Below are 21,376 nucleotides of genomic sequence, written 5' to 3'. Positions count from 1 at the left end.
AACCCATGACCTCTGACTCCAAAGCCCGTGCTCTTTCCACTGAGCCACGCTGCTTCTCATAATGAGTTTACAGTCTAGAGGGGGATTGCATTGTCTCTGGTAATTTTTCCAGGTAAACCGACATCTACCTAGAAAGATTTGTGGATAATCATTCATGGAGGTAGGGGGATTCATTCATTCATTCGATCGTATTTATGGAGCGCTTACTGTGTGTACAGCACTGTACTAAGTGCTTGGAAAGTACAATTCAGCAAGAGAGCCCACACCGGGCTTACAGTCTGGAAGCGGGGAGACAGACATCAAAACAAGGTAACAGGCATCAGTGTAAATAGAATTATAGATATATGCACATCAAAACAAGTAAACGGACATCAATATAAATGACCTGAGTGGTAAGGCAAGGTTCCTTCCAGCCCTGTTTATGCTTTGAAAGCCAATGGTTTACCCTAAAACCTCCTCATGCAGAAATGGAAATGACCCATTTTATGAATAATTTCACATGAGCAATGTCCAGAAGGTGGGAGCAAAGGCTCATCGCTCAAAAATACAAAAATCTCCACACCCTTTGGAGAACAATCCCCATTTACAACCCCATCCATGGCAACATTGTCTCTCTTATTCTAGGCTGACCGCGATGAAGGGAATGATGTTGACAATGATCTAGCTGGCCAGGATGCCAAAGATTTATATGAAGTAAGTATCTGAGGAAATTGTGTCTCATTTATTATCTACTATTGGGTGGCGGAAAGCAGGGAGAATCCCATAGTAGTTTCCACCGTGAACTCTCTCCCGCTCAAAGGTGACAGTGGCATCTTTGAAGTCCCTTGACATTTCCTCCATGTTCTGTTTGTAGGGGAAAAACCTCTGTGCTTGTAGATTTCTGCAGGAATGTGGGAATGCTTATTATTACCATTCTGGTATTTGTTAAGTGCCTTTTGGGTGTTAAGCACTGTTCTACGTGCTGGGATAGATAAAACTTAACATGACTGGTCACAGTCCCTGTCCCACATGAGGTTCACAATCTAAGCAGAAAGGAGAAAGGAAATATCATCCCCATTTTACAGTCGGGGAACAGAGAAGTTAAGTGCCCAAAGTTACACAGCATGCAATCAGCAGTCAAGATTAGAACCCAAGACTCCCAGCCCTGTGCTCTTTCCACTAAAGCATGCTACTTCAATGATGTGACTAGATCACATCACTGACTGTGAGCCCACTGTTGGGTAGGGACCGTCTCTATATGTTGCCAACTTGTACTTCCCAAGTGTTTAGTACAGTGCTCTGCACACAGTAAGTGCTCTATAAATACGATTGAATGAATGAATGTGACTGCTTTAGACAGTTTTCTTTGAGTGTGGAAGTAGTTTCCTTCAAAGTTAGGGCTGAGGTAAGGCCTTCTGATACTGGTTGGTTTCCAAGGCCTGGAAACGTTGGCCCCCTCAGTGATATCTGATAGGGTCATAATTCAAAAAATGAGTCTTGACCCCTGTGCGAGATGCCCTCTTTGTCTGTGATGAGGGAGGCTGTACCAGCAGTGTCCTAGTATGGGCTACTTTGTCACTCTGCCCATTTTATCATCAATATTTGAGGAGGGGGGTCAGACTGGTCTTTGTCTATCAAAAGATATTAGAAAAATTTGGAAATTATTAGAAATGTTCTGGTGTTAAAAGAATGAAAAACCGTTCATTTTTTCAATCCACGTGTTTTCCTTTCAAAAGCCTGATTACATCCTAAAATCAGTTCTCCGTTTCTACAATACTCAGAGGACCTACCGGCTCAAAGTGCTGAACCAATGGATTTGACGTCTGGTCTCTCCAACCTTTAATCTATCCATCAATCAATGCTATTTATTGAGTGTTTACTTTAGGTAATTTGGGGTGATTGATTGATTTATTGATTAATTGATTGGCTAACCTCTAGGTAAAGGCCAAGTGTACAAAAACCTTCTCATTCAGTATTTCTTGGGGTAGGATAGTTTCACAATATCAACTTTGGTTCTCTGAGGCAGGAGAAGGCCGCTGGGGTACGGATGAACTGGCCTTCAATAACGTCCTGGCCAAAAGGAACCTCAAGCAACTCAATGCCACTTTCCAAGCTTATGAAACCGTAAGTACTCTGGAAAATCTGACAGTTGTCTCAGTGCTAATACACACATTTTAATTAACCACAATGATACGGGCCCTGAAAAACAGAAGTGGGGAGGAATCTTCATGAAACGAACAATTTTAGTTTCAGAATATCCTGATACTGTGTTTTTAAATGTCTCAGTCCTGGTCTATGGATGACCGTTCGTATTCACTTTGGATAGAAATGGAGACCCCCCTCCCGCCGAAACGTTTCCTGTTTCTTGCTTCTCCTAAATTGGGAGAAGGAAACAAGGCTTAGGATGTTTTACCTTTTGCTCAGGAAATTTCCCCTAGTTTTTAATATTTATTTTAGTAAATAATAATAAAATAATAATACTAAAATGGCAGCTGAGAGTAGCTGCTGCTACTGCTACTTTCATAGGTAGCCAGCCGAGGGGAAAAATCGGTTACCGTCACTTGATGAGATAGTCTTTTGACCTCATCTTGTTTATAGGGACATAAATTGTTCCCAATTTATTGCCTTATGGCTGAGCAACTGGGGACCCTTACTGGTTTGGGGGACCCTTGCTATACAGTTCCCCAGTTTGGGAGAGGAGCCTCCTGGGATGATTCAGCATGGCTCAGTGGAAAGAGCACGGGCTTTGGAGTTAGGGGTCATGGGTTCGAATCCCTGCTCTGCCAACTGTCAGCTGTGTGACTTTGGGCAAGTCACTTAACTTCTCTGTGCCTCAGTTCCCTCAACTGTAAAATGGGGATTAAGACTGTGAGCCCCCCGTGGGGCAACCTGATCTCCTTGTAACCTCCCCAGCACTTAGAACAGTGCTTTGAACATAGTAAGCGCTTAATCAATGCCATTATTATTATTATTATTATTCTGTCTCAACACAGGGTGCCCTAGAAGTCATGGGCGACCTCCAATATGGTTCCAGGAGCGCCAATTGGAAATGACCCCAAGGGATGACTGCAGTCAATCACACTTATTTAGTGTTTAATGTGTGCCAAGCACTGTGCTAAGCATTTGGGAGAGTACAGTAAAACAGAGTTGGAAGACACTAAGATATGCTCATAATGAGCTTCCAGTCCAGAGGGGGAGACAGACGTTACTATAAATACATAAATTACAGGTAAAATAAGAGCTCTCTCCCTGGTTCTCAACCCTAAATTAGGATTCAGGGACAAGACAGCTGGAGGTTCGAGGCATGTGGGTGGAGGTAAAGGCCTCAGGGTTGGGTCAACAAGTTTCAACACCCAAAAATCCTGTAACGGGGGGTTCTTTCACCGGGGACGTGTCGGCTACTTGGGACTGTTTGTTCCAAATACGCTACATGAGTCCATCAATACTCACTCCAGAATTCTGACGATTTTAGAGCAGATATGGAGCTGTTTTTCACCCAATTTATAATTTCAGGACACTCCATGGAAGGGAACTTGCCTTACAATTTGATGTTTGTTTACTTGTTTTGATGTGTATATATTTATAATTCTATTTACACTGATGCCTGTTTACTTGTTTTGATGTCCGTCTCCCCCCTTCCAGCAGTTCTCCTCTTTCTGCTGCTTATTTATCTCTTCCAAAGAATTCCAGCAGATTCATGCGGCATGATTTCCCCTTGGAGAATACAATTTGTCTTTTCTTTAATAGTTTCTAATTGTCTGATGATCAATAATTCTAGACTGTATCATAGAGTCTATCAGTTACCAGATATTGAGGTGTGAGTCTCACCAAGTCTATAATTCGCAAAGCCACCTCTGGAACTCTTCTTAAACCCTGCTGTTGAACTAGCTATCTTTAAGAACCGGGTAGACAGGCCATATCCAAGAAAGAAGTTCCAGTATTTTTCATGCCAGAATGAAATTCCCAATGGCAGAAGAACATTTTAAGTTCCCTTTCAGTTCCCCGTTCCAAGCTTGGCAGGTGCAGTATTTGTGTAAAGCAGATCCGCAATTTACTGTAGACTGCAGTTTCTGTAAATATTTGCCCAGAAGCCTGGAGAGAGGCACTGACTGCCTGTGAATCAGTCACAGCTCTGAATTTCACCCACGTGAAGGAAGGTGACTTTTCTGACAAGCACAGGCTTGGGTTCCCGTTGTTTTGGAGAGAAAAGGGGAGAGAGTTTGTGCCCTTCACGTGGCAGCGGGGTGATTCAAGTCACTTGGTCCAGTTACTTAAGTATTAACTCACCTAATATCCACTTTCTTCTCCCCCTCTAGAATGTAAGCTCCTCAAGGGCAGGGATTATGCCTATTAATCCTATTGTTCCGCCCCAGTAATAGTAACTGTGGTATTTGTTTGCTGTGTATTGACCTTCTCTGCACCCAGCACTGTACTTAGCACTTCAACTTCCTCATCATCCTCATCATTGAGTGCTTTCTGTGTGCAGAGCATTGTACTAAGCGCTTGAGAGAGAAACAGCATGGCTTAGTGGATGGAGTCCCGGTCTGGAAGTTGGAAGGACGTGGATTCTTCTCCCAGATCCTCCACTTGCCAGCTGGGACCATGGGCAAGTCAATTCACTTCTCCGTGCCTCAGTTACCTCATCTGTAAAATGGGGATAAAGACCATGAGCTCCAAGTGGAACAGGGGCTGTTCCAACCTTTTTATCTAGTATCTACTCCAGTGCTTAGTACAGTGCCTGACACACAGTAAGCGATTAACAAATTCAGTGCCTGGCATGCACTGAGCGTTCAACAAATACCGGAATAATAGCAGTTACCATAAAAAAAGACAAGAGATGAAAATGGAGGTCAAGTGACAGCAGTAGGTCAGTGGCAATCAGAACAGTAAGTGCAAATGTGCAAGCCCTACTAACAGCTGTTTCACTGTTGTATCCCCAGCTGGTTGGCAAGGACATCGAAGAGGCCATTAAATCCGAAACATCTGGAGATCTGAAGACTGCCTATTTAACTCTCGGTAAAGTTGAGAACTTTAGCATCTCGTGTGATCGTGACTTGATAGCGATGATCTGGAGCCCTGGGACATTTTCCGCCCTGCGGATTTCCTTAGGGCCGATCCCACCTTGGAAAGCCCAGACAATCAATCAATCAATCAATCGTATTTATTGAGCGCTTACTATGTGCAGAGCACTGTACTAAGCGCTTGGGAAGTACAAATTGGCATCACATAGACAAGGCACCACCAGTTCTGGGGCTGGGAGACGAATGAACATGTATATATGTTTGTACGTATTTATTACTCTATTTTATTTGTACATATTTATTCTATTTATTTCATTTTGTTAATGTGTTCTGTTTTGTTGTCTGTCTCCCCCTTCTAGACTGTGAGCCCACTGTTGGGTAGGGACCGTCTCTGTATGTTGCCAACTTGGACTTCCCAAGCACTTAGTACAGTGCTCTGCACACAGTAAGTGCTCAATAAATACTATTGAATGAATGAATGTGGGATGGGGGAGGAACGGCAGGTGATGATGATTGTGGCAATTTGTTAAGCTCTTACTATGTGCCAGGCACTGTTCTAAGCCCTGGGGTGGGTACGAGCGAATCGGGTTGTACACGGTCCCTGTCCCACATGGGCTCACAAACTTAATCCCCATTTTACAGAAGGGGGAATCAATCAATCGTATTTATTGAGCGCTTACTATGTGCAGAGCACTGTACTAAGCTCTTGGCACTGTACTAAGCGCTTGGCACTGTACTAAGCGCTTGAGGGGGAACTGAGGCAGAGAGAAGTGAAGTGACTTACCCAAGGGCACACAGCTGACAAGTGGTCCTTCTGACTCCAGCAGGGAGGGGGAACTTTGGTCTCTGGATCGTAAGATCCTCCACTAGATTGAGAGCTCCTTGTGGGCAGGAATCATGTCTACCAACTGCATTGAACTTTCCCAAGAAACTAGTACGATACAGTGCATATGGGAGGTGCTCAGTAAATTCCTTTGATGATTTTGGAACCCTTCCGATTGCTGTGGCCATTCATTTGGTCAATGGGGCCATGGCCAGGATGGAGGACATCTGAACAGATGGATCCAGTGGCTAGTTTCAAGAGCAGACCTCTCTGGGGCCGCAGCAGCAGGGAAAGGCTATTAGGAGTGGGAAAAACTAGAGGGGAAAGTCAGGGAAGAAGGAGCATCATCATGCCTACAGGAAAGAGCACAAGCCTGTGTTTCAGATTGTCTGCTGTGTGAGCTTGGGCAAGTCACTTAACTTCTCTGTGCCTCAGTTACCTCATCTGTAAAATGAGAGTTAAGACTGTGAGCCCCATGTGGAACTTGTACTGTGTTCCACCTGATTAGCCTGTATCAACCCCACCGCTTAGTACAGTGCCCGGAACATAGTAAGTGCTTAACAAATATCATGAAAAAGAGTTAGGTCTGGGACCAGATTTAATATTTCCCGAGACATATTGCACTACAGCAGATCATCACCTGTTTGGCCAGATGGAGCTGCTCCTTTTGGCTACTGATGCATTTCAAACTAATGATTTCAAGGACAGTTGACAATGACTGCACGATTGCATTTCCTCATTATGACAGATAACTCAGAACCCTTCCTCATGTGACTAGAGTTTGGATTATTCTTCCCTGGATGCATTTCCTCACACTTCTTCCACCCTGAAGAACATCTGCCTCTTTTCCAAACATTCACTCAGCTTTATAAGGCAAACTACGCGGCCCATCACCTAGCAGAATTTAATCAGGATAAACTGGGAACTTTGGAGAATTCACTGTCCACACCCCCTTCCAAATCACTTAAAAAATGTTAAATAACATTGGCTCTAACATCAATGCTTGGTCAGCTCCTCTATTGACAGAAATGTGGCTGTTTAACTCCCTCTCATCCTTCAGCCAGTTTTATTACCATGGCAGAATATTGTCTCCAATCCAGTGAGCATTCCAGTTTTTAAAAAAGTCTTTGGCAATGGACATAGTCAGAGGATGTTTGAGAGCTGAATATATCATGTCCAGCAGTTCTCCTCTTTCTGCTGCTTATTTATCTCTTCCAAAGAATTCCAGCAGATTCATGTGGCATGATTTCCCCTTGGAGAATACAATTTGTCTTTTCTTTAATACTTTCTGCTTGTCTGATGGTCAATAATTCTACATCGTTTCATAGAGTCTATCAGTTACCAGATATTGAGGTGTGAGTCTCACCAAGTCTGAAATTCCCAAAGCCACCTCTGGAATTCTTCTTAAACACTGGTGTTGAACTAGCTATCTTTAAGAACTGGGTACACAGGCCATTTGCCCAGTGGAAAGAGCACGGGCTTTGGAGTCAGAGGTCAGGGGTTCAAATCCCAGCTCTGCCAATTCAGCTGTGTGACTTTGGGCAAGTCACTTAACTTCTCTGGGCCTCAGTTACCTCATCTGTCAAATGGGGATTAAGACTGTGAGCCACCCGTGGGACAATCTGATCACCTTGTAATCTCCCCAGTGCTTAGAACAGTGCTTTGCACATAGTAAGCCCTTAATAAATGCCATTATTATTATTATTATTATTTGCAAAGATAGGCAATACATTTTTGCCAGTTCAACCATTTGTCCTTACAATGCTTTTAGAACTCTTAAGCAGGTGTCATCTGATCTGGCTGATGCGATTACATTTTGTCCATCTACCCAGACACAATTTCCTTATGCATTCACTGCATTTTGATCGTGCTTTCGGATCTGACAATTTTAAAAAAATGTGTATTGGAATATTTTCTTGATAAAGGCCAAAGTCAAGAATGAATTGAGCTTCTCAGCTATCACCAAAGAATGAATGGAGCTTCTCATTTATCTCTTTTTCCATCCTTTTCGCATCACTGACTCGATCAATAAACCAATGGTATTTATTGAGTGCTTACTGTATGCAGCGCAATGTACTAAACACTTGGGAAAGTTCAATACAATGGAGTTAGTAGAAGCAATCTCTATCCACAAGAGATACACCCCACAGGGAGACTCCCTAGCCAACTTTCTGCTTCAGATCAATTTGAGGAATCTTTTACAATCCTGTAGCCTGTAAGCTCACTGTGGGAAGGGCATGTGTCTGCTAACTCTGTTGCATTGAACTCTCCCCAGTGCTTAGTACAGTGCTCTGCACACAGTAAGTGCTCAATAAGTGCCATTGGTGATGATTAATCTTTATTTCATAGCTCCCGGTATCTTATGCACGGTAAGTCTCATTCACCTATCTGACCCACCTAATCATTTTAGATCTGCTCTACCACCCTTTAAAAGTTTCCTTCTTCTCCTTACTAAGAAGAGCATTCCTCCTTTGATGATAATGACGATGATGATGGCATTTGTTAAGTGCTTACTCTGTGCAAAGCACTGTTCTAAGTGTTGGAGGGATACAAGGTAATCAGGTCGTCCCACATGGGGCTCACAGTCTTCAACCCCATTTAACAGTTGAGGGAACTGAGGCCCAGAGAAGTTAAGTGACTTGCCCAAAGTCACACAGCTGACAAGTAGGCAGAGCCGGGATTAGAACCCATGACCTCAGACTCCCAAGCCCAGGCTCTTTCCACTGAGCCAAGCTGCTTTTCTTTGGAAAGGATACCTCTTTTACTCGGATGATCTCTTGGACTCGACCAGTTATCCAAGCAAGGTTTCTGTTGGAGTGTCTGTCCTCGGTTTGCTGTTTCCGTTGTTCTATGGCCACATTTTCCTAACGGCTTGTATTACGAAGGTACCTACTTGTGAAATCCACATAACAAGTCCTTGCACATACCTGGTGACTTGAGAGGGTCCTTTTCTGTTTAATTTCCTTTAACATTTCAGAAGAGAAAGTCCCTCTTGGAGAGAACTCTACGGTGAGGAGGGAGTCCAGACCTCAAAATGTGCCAGGAGAATCTCTCAAGGCATCACCGAGGGGCAGGAAATAACAGAGGAGGGATACAAGGGTTGGGGCTGGCAGCTGCTTCTTTCCCATTACCATTGATCCCATTGTCCACCATCCAAAAGTGAGGTGTCCAGGGCAGAAAATCAAATGGCACCTGGAACTGAAAGGAGAATTCCCAGAAGCCGTAGAGAAAAACAACTGGGGAAGTTAAAAAACAGCCCTCAAGTTGCCAGCCTTTCCTTTGTATTTTGGAATGACGACAGCCATCGATTATTTTCACGCATTCTTTCTTCGCATTCAAACCAGGGGGGCTTGTGCTGTTATCTCTGTAGGCATCAGGGCCCCCGGTGTTGCACGTGACATTTTGGATTCATCACTGAGTCTGAGAGAGAAAGGGTTATTCACAGGGCTGAAAGCTGTATCTCCAACTGTGGCGTCTCATTATTTACCCTCCTACACCCGGGCTGACACTTCCCCTAACTTTGCATGTCCTCTCCCCTTCTACATATTTCTGAAATGAGAGATTTGGAATGGTGACAGTGGGTAAGAAGAGACAGAGGAAGAGAGGACGTAAGAAAGGGTCATCGCCAAAGGAACCTAAATAAAATTTCACCTTAATAACATTATGCTTGTGGCATTTGTTAAATGCTTTCCGTATGCCAAGCATTGTACCAAGCAATGGGGTAGATAAAATTCATTCAGATCTGACCCAGTCCCTGTCCCATATAGGGCTCACAGTCCATGGGAGAGAGAGACTAGGTATCATCCCCATTGCCAACTTGTACTTCCCAAGCGCTTAGTACAGTGCTCTGCACACAGTAAGCGCTCAATAAATACGATTGATGATGATGATGATTTTACAGATGAAAAAACTGAAGCACAGAGAAGAGAGGAGCCTTGCGGCCTAGTGGAAAGAACGCAGGCTTAGGAGTCAGGGGACTTCGAATCCTGGCTCTACCATTTGTCTGCTGTGCTACCTCGGGCAAGTCATGACTTCTCTGTGCCTCAGTTTCCTATTCTGTAAAATGGGAATTAAATCCTACTCATTCCTATTTAGACTGTAAGCCCCATGTGGACGGGGATTATATTTAACCCGATGATCTTGTAACTACACCAGTGCTCAGTAAACTGCTTGGCACATAGTAAGCACTTAAGAAGTACCGTCATTACTGAAGCAGCGTGGCTCAGTGGAAAGAGCCCGGGGCTTTGGAGTCAGAGGTCAGGGGTTCAAATCCCGGCTCCACCAATTGTCAGCTGTGTGACTTTGGGCAAGTCGCTTAACTTCTCTGTGCCTCAGTTACCTCATCTGAAAAATGGGGATTAAGACTGTGAGCCCCCCGTGGGACAACCTGATCACCTTGTAACCTCCCCAGTGCTTAGAACAGTGCTTTGCACATAGTAAGCATTTCATAAATGCCATTATTATTATTATTAAGTGACTTACCTAAAGTCACCCAAGAGGCAAGTGGGGAAGATGGGATTAGAACCCCCTGACTCCCAGGCTTAATCTTCAAATTAGGTAATGCTTCTTCTCAAAAATTGCCCAAGAATAGATTGCATAGTTTATGTCGCCACAAGTATTTTACGGTCCAGCCAGTTCTATCGTGTGGCGATTTCGTTCTTGACAAACGACAGGTGAAGGAACACTTCTGTTATAGTCCTGACAACCTGATCTCCGCCCAAATGCTTAGCCCCAGATCACATCGTGTTCAAGGCAGACAGTGCGGTGAGAAGAGGTGGCATAGCTTAGGTGGGAAAACCTCTTTTACTGTGACCTCTGTGTAGCAAAAACATGTTATAGAAGAACTAAGGTGGGTTGTGTGTGTGTTTTATATATCTATATTCGCCACTGACTTAACTTGCTCCATCCCCAAGGTGCAGAATTGAGTTTACATGCCTAGTATTTTACAAGACCTCAGTTCCAGTCCTATTTGTTACACTTAGTGCAACAAAGAGAAAAGGTACAAAAAACCCCATAGGGGTGGCAGGCGAGGAGAGGCAGCAAACTTGTATTTCTTCTTACCCAGAAGCTCTGTTTGTCTGCACAGGAATCTGTCACCCAACAAGTGAGCAAAGAAGGGAAAGAAGCTGCTGCCTGGTGGCCTTTAGCAAGCTGGTAGACACCCTCTCCCCAGCCCCAGTCCACTCACAAAATAGAACCAGGGTATCCTTGCATCTGTAGTGCTTCCTTCTCCTCCCCTGTCTTCCTCTCCATTTTCTTTTTTACCTGCTGCTGCTACCCTGCTCGATGTTGAAAGTACACAGAGTCCTTCATAAGGCATTCTAGCAGAACTGAATGTATTTGCATTTACCTCTCCTCTGGCAAACAGTGCTTCCTTGTCCCTCTCCATAGTCAACACATCTTTTGGAAAGACACATCCACCCTCTTGTTCCGTAATACACGCTTTCGCGGCACATTCTGGCTTTAGAATGCTGGTAGGGAAGTAAGGAATTTCTTTGGGCAAGGAAGCCTGTTTGGATACTGCTCCCAGGGTTCTCCCTCCTATTTAGTCTGTGAGGTCCACATGGGGGGACCGTGTCGGACCTGATTAACTTGTATCTCCCTCAGCGCTTAATAAATACATAATAATAATGAAAATAATAATGATAATGATAATGGAATCACAATGTCAGAAGAAAGGGTTGTGTATGTGCGGAGGGATTAAGGAAGTACATAGGAGCACAGGTTCAGTGGTGATGAGAAACAGCATGGCCTAGTGGATAGAGCACGAGCTTGGGAGTCAGAAGGACCTGGGTTCTAATCCTAACTCCACCGCTTGTCTGCTGTGTGACCTTGGGCAAGTCACAATTTCTCTGTGCCTCACATACCTCATTTGTAAAATGGGGATTAATAATAATAATAATAATGATGTTGGCATTTGTTAAGTGCTTACTATGTGCAAAGCACTGTTCTAAGCGCTGGGGGAATATAAGGTGATCAGGTTGTCCCAAGGGGGGCTCACAGTCTTAATCCCCATTTTACAGATGAGGTAACTGAGGCCAAGAGAAGTTAAGTGACTTGCCCAAGGTCACACAGCAGACATGTGGTGGAGCTGGGATTCGAACCCACAACCTCTGACTCCAAAGCCTGGGCTCTTTCCACTGAGCCATGCTACTTCTCTGATTAAGACTTGTGAGCCCTCTGTGGGACAACCTGACTAGCTTGTATCTGCCTCAATGCTTAGTACAGTGCATGGCACATATTAAGAGCTTAATAAATACCGTAAAAGAATGTTAGCTCACGTTATCCCTATTACCATTACATCCTTATTTATCAAATATGTCCACACTTTACATATTCTAATAATTAGCCAAGAATAACATAGGGGAGGGGGGCAGTCCAGGGCCCCCTAGAAAAGCACTCTAGCTTCGGGGGTTTCATTCATTCATTCATTCATTCAATCAATCAATCAATCAATCAATCGTATTTATTGAGCGCTTACTATGTGCAGAGCACTGTACTAAGCGCTTGGGAAGTACAAATTGGCATCACATAGAGACAGTCCCTACCCAACAGTGGGCTCACAGTCTAAAAGGGGGAGACAGAGAACAGAACCAAACATACCAACAAAACAAAACAAGTAGGATAGAAATGTACAAGTAAAATAAATAAATAAATAAATAAATAAATAGAGTCATAAATATGTACAACCATATATACATATATACAGGTGCTGTGGGGAAGGGAAGGAGGCAAGATGGGGGGATGGAGAGGGGGACGAGGGGGAGAGGAAAGAAGGGGCTCAGTCTGGGAAGGCCTCCTGGAGGAGGTGAGCTCTCAGCAGGGCCTTGAAGGGAGGAAGAGAGCTGGCTTGGCGGATGGGCAGAGGGAGGGCATTCCAGGCCCGGGGGATGACGTGGGCCGGGGGTCGATGGCGGGACAGGCGAGAGCGAGGTACAGTGAGGAGATTAGTGGTGGAGGAGCGGAGGGTGCGGGCTGGGCAGTAGAAGGAGAGAAGGGAGGTGAGGTAGGAGGGGGCGAGGTGATGGACAGCCTTGAAGCCCAGGGTGAGGAGTTTCTGCCTGATGCGCAGATTGATCGGTAGCCATTGGAGGTTTTTGAGGAGGGGAGTAATATGTCCAGAGCGTTTCTGGACAAAGATAATCCGGGCAGCAGCATGAAGTATGGATTGAAGTGGAGAGAGACACGAGGATGGGAGATCAGAGAGAAGGCTAGTGCAGTAGTCCAGACGGGATAGGATGAGAGCCTGAACGAGCAGGGTAGCAGTTTGGATGGAGAGGAAAGGGCGGATCTTGGCAATGTTGCGGAGCTGAGACCGGCAGGTTTTGGTGACGGCTTGGATGTGAGGGGTGAATGAGAGAGCAGAGTCGAGGATGACACCAAGGTTGCGGGCTTGTGAGACGGGAAGGATGGTAGTGCCGTCAACAGAGATGGGAAAGTCAGGGAGAGGACAAGGTTTGGGAGGGAAGACAAGGAGCTCAGTCTTCGACATGTTGAGCTTTAGGTGGTGGGCAGACATCCAGATGGAGATGTCCTGAAGGCAGGAGGAGATGCGAGCCTGGAGAGAGGGGGAGAGAGCAGGGGCAGAGATGTAGATCTGGGTGTCATCAGCGTAGAGATATTCATTCAGTCAGTCGTATTTATTGAGCGCTTACTGTGTGCAGAGCACTGTACTAAGCGCTTGGGAAGTACAAGTCGGCAACATATAGAGACAATCCCTACCCAACAATGGACTCACAGTCTAGACTCACACCCCTCCCTCTGTGCTCCACCCTTCTGCCTGCAGGCAAATAGGATTAAATGCAGATATTGACTTAGTTGACTTTAGGAGACCTCCCACTCTCCTTTTTGGTTATCTATTTATCTCTTGGTTAAAATCAATGACCTCTGCAAATATGATGTGGGAGAATCCATGCATATCTGTTGTTGTACTCTCCCAAACACTTAGTAAAGTGTTTTGCACTCAATGAATATGATTGAATCAAATGAATATTCCAATTTGTACTTCCCAAGCGCTTAGTACAGTGCTCTGCACACAGTAAGCGCTCAATAAATACGATTGAATGAATGAAGAGGGAACAGAAGGGTTTGTCTAGAAGGATTTGTGAACAGACTTGGGTCATTACGCCATGCGTTGATGCTAGTGAAACTGGGTTACTTTTCTGCTACCTTGGGTTGAGCCTCGGACCCTGGGTTAGGGGCTGAGAGACTGGTGTGATAGATAATAGCCCACTCACCCTTGTCCTTTCTAACCCAGTGAGATGTGCCCGAGATTGCCCCGGTTACTTCGCTGAGCTTCTGTATGAGTCCATGAAGGGAGCTGGGACTGATGAGGAGACTCTAATCCGAATCGTCGTGACAAGAGCAGAGGTGAGTATCTTAGAGAACTAGAACGTGAGTTTTTAGGAGCTAGACTATGCAGTCCTTAACCTGTGTATTTGGTACGAAATCGAGATATGTAGTCTATTTTCATTGCACATGGCTCTAAGGGGCTGAAGATGTTTTCTTCTATGAAGGGGCCCTCACTGTTCATTTTCAGCATGGGAGGAAACTTGGAGGAGGAGTTTGAGGGGCAGGAGTTGGAGGTGAGGCTTTGAGGGTTGGGGCATTGGAGGTGAAGTTCTGAGACAGGGTATCGGAGGTGAAGTTTTGAAGGGGCGGCCTGTTGGAAGTAGAGCGCTGAGCGGCGGGACACCAGGGAGGAGTGTGGTTAGGCTGAGCTCAAGGACAAAAGAGGAAGTGGTGGAGAAAATGGAGGAAAAGGTTAGGGATTGGAGGAAAGAGAAGGAAAAAAGGGAACCAAAGCATATAAAAGGAAGACCATCTGCTCTTCCTTCACTGCTGCCCCTCTGGTCCTTAACCACCAGCTTCCGTCCTCCTCCCCCTTTTATGGGTTGAGTGGGCAGCCGGGGTAATTAAGGATGAATTTGAAATGCCAGATGTCAGCCTCCTGTCTGGATAATAATAATTCGTTAAGCACTTACACCGTGCCAAGCACTGTTCTAAGTGCTGGGATAGATACGAGATCACTGGGTCCCACATGGGGCTTGCTGTCCAAGTAGGAGGGAGAATAGGTATCTCTTTTAGACTGTGAGCCCACTGTTGGGTAGGGACTGTCTCTATCTGTTGCCAATTTGTACTTCCCAAGCGCTAAGTACAGTGCTCTGCACATAGTAAGCGCTCAATAAATACGATTGATTGATTGATTGAATAGGTATCGAATCTCCATTTGTAACCGAGGAAACCGAGGTTCAGAGAAGTGAAGTGACTTGCCCAAAATCACACACAGCAGGCAAGTTGCGGAGTGGGATTAGAACCCAGGTCCTCTGGCTCCCGTGCCCGTGCTTTATCCACCAGGCCTCGCTGCTCCACTGATTTCCAACAACGGTGCTCTGCAACCCCAACGCGGGAGTGGAGGAAGAGTACCATGGATGTGATCCAGGGCTGGGGACTGGGGGTGCAAGATCAACTGAGGGACGGGCAGGGAGGGTGGGCAGCTGAGTTTGGTGGCGAGGGCAGGGTTGAGGGTGTGGATTTGCGCAGGGGATCCAGGTGGAGCGTGACGTCTTGGATTCGGCGAAACAGGTCTCAGTGTTGGTGGAGAACAGTTCCGAGGAGTAGGGGAATGTGGGTGAGGTGGCTTTGGAATAGAGACATTACTGATCCTTGTCTCATCAGGAGAGGCGAGGAACAGGAAATTAAGGTTTTTGGAAAAGGCTTTGCGGTCTCCCACAAATGGGGCTCATTAAGAGGAAAGGGTCATTTTGTTCTGCAGTGGAAGACTGGAAATGGGGAGTGAGATTGGGAGAGGAAGGGGGAACTTAATGACATTTTTTAAAAGTCTCTATTGATCCAAGTGGGGCAGATCCCAACCCAAACTCTGATTCACCGCCTTTGGTAAAGTAATTCATAACAGCTGGAGCTATATTTGAATAACTTAGCAACCAGAAAAGCTATTTATTTTTCAAATCTATTCTTGTAATTCTCTCCTCTGCTCCCTTTTTTCTTTTCTTTTCTTTTCTTTTTGTTTCTCTTCCCTTTTCTTCCTTGTCTCTCTCTTTCTCCCTTCCTGTTTTTCCCTCCCTCCCTCTCTTCTCCTCTCTATAGTCCATCCTGGAATAGAATCCGTGGCACCACGGCATCTCCCACCCTCGCAGGCTGGTTCTACTTGGGGCCAATATCAAGGTCTGACACCATCCAGTGCGATTCCAGCCAGAACAGGTCAATCAATTAATCAATCAATCAATCAATCCTATCTACAGAGTGCTTACTCTGTGCAGAGCACTGTACTAAGTGTTTGGGAGAGTACCACAGAATTAGAAGCAGCACGGTCTAGTGGATAGAGCACGGGCCTGGGCCTCAGAAAGTCATGGGTTCTAATCCCGGCTCCACCACTCGTCTGCTGTGTGACCTTGGGCAAGTCATTCCCTTCTCTGGGCCTCAGTTACCTCACCTGCAAAATGGGGATTGAGACTGTGAGCCCCATGTGGGACAGGGACTGTGTCCAACCTGATTTGCTTGTGTCCACACCAGCACTTAGTAAAGCGTTTGGCACATAGTAAGAACTTAACAAATACCACAGTTATTATTAGAATTAGCAGACGCGTTCTCAGCCCCAAAAGAGCCCAGGAAGTAGAAGCCTCTGCCAAGTCCTCCCTGGGCCAAAGGACACCAAATTCTAAGCGTCCCCATCCGCCCCCCACCACCTCAGGGATTCAGGTTCAATCAATCAATCAATCAATCAATCGTAAGGTTCACTTTTCTGGACACCCACCGCTATCCTAGACTGCCTTAGGGGAGGCTCAAATTCTCTGAGCCAGCCCCAAAGGTAACCTTGCCACCATAAGGTCACTCTCTGGGGTCATTCTAACTGGAGTTAAGCCCCCATTAGGTCTTCCTTAGCTTGGCCCGTGCCCCCAGACGTGACCAAAACAGACCAGACTTTGTAGGTGGATGGTAGGGTAGCTAGGAATAATGAGCACAGACATTCATTTGCCTCTGCTAATACTATATCATGTCAGCAGCACCCCCTCCTTCCTTCCCTCTCCCACTTCTTGGTTTGTCTCTCCCTCTTCCTCTCATTTTTACTCTTTCCCTCTCTGTGTTTGGCTCTCAAATCAAGGCAGATGCCAGATCTTTAGGCCCCACATGGGGCTCACAGTCTAAGTAGGAGAGAGAATAGGTATCAAATCCCCATTTGCAGTTGAGGAAACTGAGGCACAGGGCAGTGAAGTGACTTACCCGAGGTCACACACAGCAGGCAAGTTGCAGAGCCAGGATTTTTACTCTTTTCTTCTCCATGTTTGGCTCTCAAATCTAGGCAGACGCCAGAGGCCCGCGCCAGCAACCTGAACCCCTGATTCTGGTCTGCGAGGCAGGATATCAAATTTGAACTAAGACGTACTCCCGGCACTGAGCCTGTGATCCCTGGAGGAGGGGCTGGGGGTGACGGGGGAAACTAAGGCTTCTGGAGGCAGGGCCGGCCCCCATTCTGTCTCCTTTCCTAACAGGTCGACCTGCAGGCCATAAAGGAGAAGTTCCAAGAGGTTTACCAGAAGTCCCTCGCTGACACTATATGCTCTGACACGTCTGGGGACTTCAGGAAGCTACTCGTGGCCTTGCTTCACTAAAGCAACTCAGCAGCCGAGAGAAGCCAGGAGAAACCGCCTTCCCTTTGTCTTTTCCAAACCAGAGATGAAAATGCGAAACCACTAAGAAAAAACATCAAGTGTTCTGGCCTGTTTTCTTTGCAGTTTGAAAACATGCTTCCATGAATTGCTGGCTATTATCAAGGTCAGGAAGTTTACCTTAAGATGAGATTTCCAAATTTGCCTGTGCAATCAATCAGTGGGTATTTATTGAACGCTTACTGTGTGCAGAGCACTGTACTAAGTACTTGGGAGAGTACAATACAATAGAATTGATAGGCCTGATCCCTGCCCTCAAGGAGCTTACAGTTTGAAAGTTGAGAAAGACATTAGAAGCACTTACAGATAGGGAAAATGGGAGGGTACATAAGTGCCATGGGGCTTAGGGGTGGGGTGAGTATCAATAAGCATTTAGTACAGTGCTCTGCACACAGTAATCGCTCAACAAATACGATTGAATGAATGAAGTGTTTACGGGTTATAGATCCAAGCACGTGGACAACCCAGAAGGGAAAGCAAATTGGGGAAATGAAGACCAAGCTGGGGAAAGTCTCTTGCGGGAGATGCGATTTTAGTAGGGTTTTGAAGGTGCGAAGAGGGTTGGTCTGTTGTAAATGAAGGGGAAGGGAGTTCCAAGCCAGAGAGAGGATGTGGGCAAAGTGTCAGTGGCGAGCGAGAGATCAAGACACAGTGAGTAGATTGGCATTAGAGGATTGCAGTGTGTGGGCTGTGTTGCAGTGAGAGATCAGAGAGGTAAGATAGGAGGGGGCAAGCTGCTTGAGTGCCTGAAAGTGGATAGTAAGAAGTTCAATCAGCACTGAACTCACTCAGCTGGCCTCTGCACTCTCCTTTTCTTCTTTCTTTAACGTATCGCCGAATGTTCACAAAGCCCAGACGCTTGCTGGAAACTCTGAAGCAAATGGCAGAGCTATGTGTTGATAATAAAAGTGTATATACTGTACCCAGAAGTAGATTCACATTCAGTTCGGCTAGAACCCGGGGGTTACACAACTGATGAACCCTGGGTGAGGGGAAAACACGTGGCACTCTGAAATCGGTCGAGCCGAGCCCAAACTAGACATTCTAGTCCCCGGGGCCGTGTCTTCTAGCAGAGATGGAGGTTTCCTGGGGCTGACATTTTGAAGTCCTGGTGAAGACGCGGCCCAAGATGGGTTGGATCACCTGGGATCAGCACTGCTACTGCTGCCCCCGGATCGTGCAGAAGTGGTGGGGCTAAATCTGGACAAACTGGCTTATCCAGGAGGGGACAGTGGTGAGAAAAGAAGGACAGTGCCATTCCATTAGGCCTCTCTCTACCTCTCCTCCACCTGCACTCCGGCACCACTCTATCTGGTCTCCTTAATGTAAGGAAACCAGATTTCTGGTAGCTCACTGGAAAGTTTGAAGAACAGAACTTCCTCCTGATCCTTAGTCTGATCCTTAGCCTGGGGCCTTGCCCACTCTGAAACCTGGATTCCCAGGAAGAGGAGCACTATTTGAGGAGCAAGTAGTTCTCTGTGGACATGTATATGTATGTATGTGTGTGATGTGTGAGTTTGTGTATTCATTCAATCATATTTATTGAGCGCTTACAGTGTGCAGAGCACTGTACTAAGCGCTTGGGAAGTACAACTTGGCAACATATAGAGACGGTCCCTACCCAACAGTGGGCTCACAGTCTAGAAGTGTATGTATAAGTGTGGGTATACATTTGTGTGTGTGTGTGTGTTTGTGTGCATAATTTTTCCACTTCCTTGACTTTGCACTTCACTGGTCACTGGATCACTCTGCTCTAGTTACATTCCTGGAAGGGCCATGGGAGTTTTGGGGTCCTACCTCAATTTTCCTGGTGCCCCTCTGGCCAAGGGAGATGCCTGGATCCACAGTTCATTCCCCAAAGGCCTAAGGTCCTGCTTCCAAGTGTGCTCAGGTTGACAAGATTGCATCGAGCTGCATCTGGAAGCAGCAGCTCACCGTGAGACTGGGGGGCTTTCCTGCCAAGCTGGGCACCTTCCAGCCTCTGCCCACCACCGGGCCCTGCCCACCACTCCCTCCGAGGGCCTTTGCCACCCAAGGCTCAGCCCGGTGGGGAAACACCCCAGGGTCCTATGCTGTTGAACCTCAGTTACGGCAAAGCAATTGCAGCCTTTTTTCCGAAGGGACTCAGAGTCATGATGATGATGATGATGATGGCGGCATTTGCTAAGCACTTACTATGTGCAAAGCACCGTTCATAGCACTGGGGGGATACAAGGTAATCAGGTTGTCCCACGTGGGGCTCACAGTCTTCATCCCCATTTTACAGATGAGGGAACTGAGGCTCAGAGACGTGAAGTGACTTGACCAAGGTCACACAGCAGACATGTGGCGGAGCCGGGTTTTGAACCCATTCCCACATGCTATGGCAGAGGGATTAAACAGTCCCTGGAGGAGGGCAAATATCTGGGTTGGGAACAGATTAGTTGAGAGCTTTTTAAAGAACTGACCTGTGCCTACCCCCATCAATCAGTTGCTCAGAGCATTTCAGAGCCAGTCTTCAGGGCAGATCTTATTGAGACATCTTACCTTCTTCCTCCCCTTCTGGCGGCCTCCCTCCCCATCTCAGCCTGTTGGACAATAATGATGTCAGAGGCAGATGGACACCTGGGCGTCTCTACATTTGCAAATGTGTTGCAGGGGTGGTGGTGGGGTTTTGGAGGGTGGGTGTACGTGGGTGTGGGGTGTGCCTGCATTTGTGGATTCCACCCTCCAATTCTTTTTTCACACCCACCTGGCCCTTCCCATCTCACCCACTTGGCCGACTCCATACAGACTCACGTGCTAGAAAGAAGACCCAAGGAGCGAGGGAATGAATTCTAAGCACCAAAGTTTCCATTTCAGTTACGACTGATGACTTATTTCTGGGCAAGAGAGGGCAGGGGCGTTAATGGGGTGTCTGTTCTTCCCTGGCTCCTTAGCTCACATGGAGGGGGAAAGAGCTGAGGAGGCACCTGCTTTCAATGAACATGAGAATGTACAGACCCTCAGCTTATCTAGAAGAAGTGGTGTGGTCTAGTGGAAAAAAAGCACAGGACTGGAACTTGGGTGACTAGGGATCAAATCCCAGCTCTGCCGCTCATCTGCTGGGTGATCTTGGGCAACTCACAATTTCTCGGAGCCTCAGTCTCCTCACCCGGAAAGTGGATGATCTTGGGCAACTCACAACTTCTCGCTCCCTCAGACTGTGAGCCTGAATGGACAAGGATCGTGTCCAATCTGATTATCTTAAGTTCATTCCGATGCTGGGCATAGGAAGCACTTAGCAAATGTCAACGTTATTAAAAGGCACGGTTGACATTCTTTCAGAGAACTGTGTTAAGGAAAACTCCCCGTGGGGTACGCCCCATATTATGCGGGTGCACGACTTCTCTTCCGACACCACTCCGTGCCATATCCTGACAGGCGCGGGTTGGAAAAATGTTCCCGATTCCGCAGTCACAAGCTAGCCAACGTGCGTAGTGAAAACACATGCTGTGGCAGAACTGAGGGTAATCAGCCAGGTTGGGTTGCTGTTTGGAAACAGCATTGCTGAAGGCAGAAGGCATCGAATTTGGGGGGAGGAGGCAATTGTGTGAGTGAGAAGATCATGGTGAAACCGAGGGCTGCAGCGCTTAGCCTTGCTAAAACAGGGATGGCGACTGACCTAAGAAAGGGAATGTGGTTTGATGATCAGACCCAGACCGGGAAAATGTTTGGAGCACACCTCCACCACCACCACCATCACCCACTCCAAGTTAAAATTATTTCTTGGCTACACAGTGTTCATAATAACCATTTTTATCGAGCACCCTCAGGGTGGTCTTGGACAAATAGGACAGAAGCACTGGAAGCATTCCTTTCCCACAAGGAGCATACACTCTAATCAG

General features: G+C 46.4%; 1 protein-coding gene across 4 annotated transcripts in view; it reads left to right on the top strand.

The window, feature by feature from the left end:
• Positions 1-17,658, top strand: part of ANXA13 (annexin A13) — a 41,328-nt gene extending 23,670 nt beyond the window's left edge. For all 4 annotated transcript variants that reach the window (XM_038760426.1, XM_038760429.1, XM_038760427.1 and 1 more), the window contains 5 exons: positions 625-693; positions 2,002-2,103; positions 4,920-4,995; positions 14,081-14,193; positions 17,334-17,658. In XM_038760426.1, coding sequence (XP_038616354.1) covers positions 625-693; positions 2,002-2,103; positions 4,920-4,995; positions 14,081-14,193; positions 17,334-17,453 — 480 coding nt within the window. In that variant the 3' untranslated portion in view covers positions 17,454-17,658. The remainder of the gene's footprint in view (positions 1-624; positions 694-2,001; positions 2,104-4,919; positions 4,996-14,080; positions 14,194-17,333) is intronic.
• The last annotated feature ends 3,718 nt before the right edge of the window (positions 17,659-21,376 follow it).

This window comes from Tachyglossus aculeatus, chromosome 18 (genome assembly GCF_015852505.1).
Source record: "Tachyglossus aculeatus isolate mTacAcu1 chromosome 18, mTacAcu1.pri, whole genome shotgun sequence".
Classification (NCBI taxonomy): Eukaryota; Metazoa; Chordata; class Mammalia; order Monotremata; family Tachyglossidae; genus Tachyglossus; species Tachyglossus aculeatus.
This window is presented reverse-complemented; position numbering and strand designations above follow the sequence as displayed.